The sequence below is a fragment of the Palaemon carinicauda genome, chromosome 32, assembly GCF_036898095.1.
Source record: "Palaemon carinicauda isolate YSFRI2023 chromosome 32, ASM3689809v2, whole genome shotgun sequence".
In the NCBI taxonomy this organism is placed as follows: Eukaryota; Metazoa; Arthropoda; class Malacostraca; order Decapoda; family Palaemonidae; genus Palaemon; species Palaemon carinicauda.
Window position 1 is genome coordinate 17836911 of NC_090756.1, and position 5000 is coordinate 17841910.

The 5000-nt window shown below is 36.0% G+C and overlaps 1 protein-coding gene across 1 annotated transcript in view; it reads left to right on the forward strand.

The window, feature by feature from the left end:
* The window catches only part of LOC137625511 (glutamine-rich protein 2-like), a 40744-nt gene that overhangs the window by 28653 nt on the left and 7091 nt on the right, over window positions 1–5000 (forward strand). Inside the window, exon 2 of the mRNA XM_068356419.1 lies at window positions 4171–5000. This exon is cut by the window's right edge and continues 140 nt beyond it. Within this exon, the coding sequence (XP_068212520.1) occupies window positions 4171–5000 (830 nt within the window). The remainder of the gene's footprint in view (window positions 1–4170) is intronic.

Here is a 5000-nt window from a genome sequence, read left to right on the forward strand (position 1 = left end):
GTTGGAATTGACAGAAACGAATAGGGAATGATAACTACTTTCTTCATTTCAGTGAAAAATAAAAATTTTTAATCTGTTTTTGTGTTCTTTTATTTTTTATTAATTTTTTCATGAAGTTTTTTATTTTTTGTATTGAAAAATTGCAATAAGCGACAATGGAATACTTGCTAATTTTGCTTCATTTAAAAATGAAAAATATTTTTTTTATTGAGTCATTTTGTTTTTTATTTTATATTTGGATTGAATTTTTCATTAATTTTCTTGTTGTTGAAAACATGCACTAAACGGTCATGGAATACTTAATACTTGTTTCATTTAAAATGGAAAATTTAGTTTTTTTTTATCTATTTTATGCTTATTTTCATTTTATTTATGATTTTTTTTTTCCATGAATTTATTTATGAAACATGCAATGTAAATCTTAAACAGGGTTCTCTAATATCATTGAGAGAGAGAGAGAGAGAGAGAGAGAGAGAGAGAGAGAGAGAGAGAGAGAGAGAGAGATCACATTACAATGTATGAGCGTGTATGAAACGCACGTGCATTACAGAACATGAAAACACGAATTCGGTCGAGTATCGAGAATATGCCTTAGAAGTCTTGATTTTTTTTTTCAGTGCTATTTATCTTTTCCTTGTGTGTTTTTCATCTCATTTTCGTGTTAATTAGTTTATCAACTGATTTAGTTTCCTCCTTAAATATAAAATGGATGGCTTTGAAAATAAAACAGATGGCAGTTATTGCCCCGTTCATTATCTATTATATACATTTTACGCCAATGATTATTACAGACACAGGCTTATTTGTGTTATTCGGATAATAAATCCCATTCAAAGCAGCCCATTTTAATGCTATACTTTTTCTAACCATTATTTACTTTCTGGTGGTAGTAATCTATAGAAAACTCTCCTGTATCACAATCTATTGAAAGAGAGTTCGAGCTAAACTCTAACCTAATACAGTTTATGGTAGTGTCTTTAACCTCACCATCCCATTGAACTAGGTCTACCTGCTGAGTCATCAGCAGCCATTGCCTGGCCCTCCCTGGTCTTAGGTTGTGTGTGTGTGTGTGTGTGTATAGTCAGTCTCTAGGTAGGAGACTTTAAATATTTAAACACTGTGGCTTGCCACTCAATTCTTATTTTATTCATAATGATATACAATGCATGTATATAACAACAATATGTGATTATTTGTTGAAAAGAAAACTTAGCTACTACCACTACTACTACTACTACTACTACTACTACTACTACTACTACTACTACTACTACTAATAATAATAATAATAGAACATTTGTATTGTGGAATAGAGATGTTGCAATGTAACGTCAACGAGTCCACTGTGAAAAATCCAGAAAGGTCAAAATCTTATATAAAAAAAATTTAAGTCAATACTGCAACTGCTAATGTTTATTCTCACAGTTAATGAAGATATGCCATACATTAATTAAGAACGTAGAGACTATTATCTATTTTGAACTATACAAAGGACTTGCGGTTGCCTCTTGGAAACACCCTCACCATCCTTGTGAGCTAGGGATATAGGGTTTGGGAGAGCTTATAGAATCTACCTGTTGAGTCATCTCCAGCTATTGCCTGGCCTTCCCTGGTCCTAGCTGGATGGAGAGAAGGGCATTGTCACTGGCCTTTGCGTTTGCCATCCATGATTGACCTTTGAACCTTGAACAGGAATATGTCTGTAAAAAGATAATAATGTATAAATTAATTCCATATAAATGTAAATGATCATCTTTTAGTTAAGAGCTTATATCTCAAATCAGCCATAGAAAGGAAATTTTTTACAATCTATATAAGTACACTCCCCTCAACTTCCCCTTCCCCCCCTTCACCTACGAACCATTAAAGCATTACAATAGTATTTCAGAAACTTCGTCTCACCCTCACACTCCCCCTCTCCCTTCCCTTCCCCTTCCCCTTCCCCTCACCTCCCCATTCACCTTCGAACCATTAAAGCATTAAAATAGTATTTCAGAAACTTCCCCTCCCCCTCTCCCTCCACTTCCCTTCACCTCCCCCTTCACCTACGGACCATTAAACCATTAAAATAGTATTTCAAAATCAAGAGTTATTCTTTAAATGACGCTGTTTTTTAACTATCCATCGAAATTCCCATGACTCCGAGAGACAATGTCTCCTGAGGAGGAGGAGGAGGGGGAGAAGGAGGAGGAAGCACTTTAGAAGTAACATTACATTACCTCTTGCAAGATCACAGTAATCTTTGAGTCCCACTGTCGTCTGAGACGCCGTGGTGTCAATTTCGGTGTATGACTGTGGTTATCTGAAGCCAGATCTTTTTGCTGCTATGTCTTTAGAGTTTTTTTTTTTTTTTTTTTTTTTTTCCAGTGCATTGAATTTCAATTATATGAGTAGTTTTTATTTTCTTGGGATGTTATCATTTATTTTTTTTACTGTTTACTAAGTGTTTTATTTTTTTTTTCCAAATCGAGTTTCATCGTAAATATTTTTTTTTCTGACTACTAAGTGTGTTTTTTTCCATTTGAGTTTCATAGTAAATAGTACTTTTGATAATATTTTTTAGCAAAATATAAATTTCTTCCAATAGATATTCATGGTGACTAATGCTTCTGCTTTTTTATTAGGAAATTCATAGTAAATAATGCCTTTTTTATTATTTTATTATGGCAAAATACCATATTTTATTTACAATTTTATTTTGTCAAATTATACCCAAATACCCCCCAAAAAACAAATAAACATACTTTATGATAGGACAACATAGATTATTATTATTATTATTATTATTATTATTATTATTATTATTATTATTATTCCAAGCCAAGATACAACTATAGTTTGAAAGGCAGGAAGCTATAAGCCCAAGGGCTCCAACAGGGAACAACAGCCCAGCAAGGAAAGGAAATAAAGAAATAAATAAACTGCATGAGAAATAATGAACAATTAAAATAAAAATTTTCAAGAACAGTGACAACATTAAGATAGATCTTTCGTATACAAACTATAAAGAGAGACTCACATCAACTCGTTCAACATGCGGGATAGAAGAGATATCTCCTTGCAAAGCTAATGCATTGAATAAATGCTCCATTGCTCAAATGGCAAATATCATCATGACCTGTGGAACAGCCAAGCAGGTACTACTACTACTACTACTACTACTACTACTGTATATTCATCTGTATATTCATCTTCATGGCCCGCATCTTTTCAATCATCATGAAGATCGTGTTACGCCATTGTTAGATTGCATGGGGAATCTCTATTCAAAAGAGCTTTGGTTCAATCATTCTATTAATAATAATCATCTCTCTCTCTCTCTCTCTCTCTCTCTCTCTCTCTCTCTCTCTCTCTCTCTCGAATTATTTTAAGCTGCCCTTTATACGAAGCAAATATTATCACACCAAAGTTCAACTCTCTTAGAATCAAATGATGGTTGATCTCTCTCTCTCTCTCTCTCTCTCTCTCTCTCTCTCTCTCTCTCTCTCTCTCTCTCTCTCTCTCTCATTTTAAACCGCCATCTATATCAATCAAATGCTATCACTTTAGAGTTAAATTCTCTCAATATCAAATAATGCTTGAATTCTCTCTCTCTCTCTCTCTCTCTCTCTCTCTCTCTCTCTCTCTCTCTCTCATTTTAAACCACCATCTATATCAATCAAATGCTATTACTTTAGAGTTAAATTCTCTCAATATCAAATGACGCTTGAAGTCTCTCTCTCTCTCTCTCTCTCTCTCTCTCTCTCTCTCTCTCTCTCTCAAGAAAATGAAAAGAAGAGAATGAAGAAAAACAGCATTAAGAATAAATAAAAAAATCAAGAATACAGAGACAGAAGATAACTGCAATTTTTTCCTCCCGATTAAAAACTGATAATCATAATTTACGCTTACGCGTCCCAACCGGATGGCCGCTGATAGCCGTAAATCCTTCTAAACTTCCTCTAATTGGGGATATCCGTAACTGAAGGACCAAAGAAAGATAGAATGAAGGTAGTTATCTATAACGACTTTTTTTCATCCATGAACCCTTTTTTTCCCTACCGACCCCTTCGCGTGCATTCATCGCCCAATCGCCTCTGAGGACTTGAACAAGATGTATGATTTTGTAAGTGGATGTCCGGAGATGTAAATTAGGTTTTGATGTCAGATGGCTGCTCTTGATGTCCAAAGGTTGGCCTTCATGTCTGGGGGGCTGGACTTTATGTCAGAGAGCTGTTATTGATAGATAATGATGTCAAAGAACTGTTGTTGATAGGTCTTGATGTCGAAGGGCTGTTGTTGATAGGTCTTGATGTCAGAGGGCTCTTGTTGATAGGTCTTGATGTCGAAGGGCTGTCGTTGATAGGTTTTGATGTCAAAGGGTTGTTTTCGAGAGGTCTTGATGTCAGAGGGTTGTTGTTGATGGATCTTGATGTCAGAGGGCTGGTGTTGATGGATCTTGATGTCAGAGGGTTGTTTTCGAGAGCTCTTGATGTCAGAGGGTTGTTGCTGATGAATCTTGATGTCAAAGGGCTGGTGTTGATGGATCTTGATGTCAGAGTGTTGTTGTTGATGGGCCTTGATGTCAAAGGGCTATTGTTGATGGGTCTTGATGCCAAAGGGTTGTTGTTGTGTGATCTTGATGTCAAAGGGCTGGTGTTGCTGGATCTTAATGTCAGAAGGTTGTTGTTGATGGGCCTTGATGTCAAAGGGCTATTGTTGATGGGTCTTGATGCCAAAGGGTTGTTGTTGTGTGATCTTGATGTCAAAGGGCTGGTGTTGCTGGATCTTAATGTCAGAAGGTTGTTGTTGATGGGTCTTGATGTCAAAGGGCTATTGTTGATGGGTCTTGATGCCAAAGGGTTGTTGTTGTGTGATCTTGATGTCAAAGGGCTGGTGTTGCTGGATCTTAATGTCAGAAGGTTGTTGTTGATGGGCCTTGATGTCAAAGGGCTATTGTTGATGGGTCTTGGTGCCAAAGGGTTGTTGTTGTGTGATCTTGATGTCAAAGGGCTGGTGTT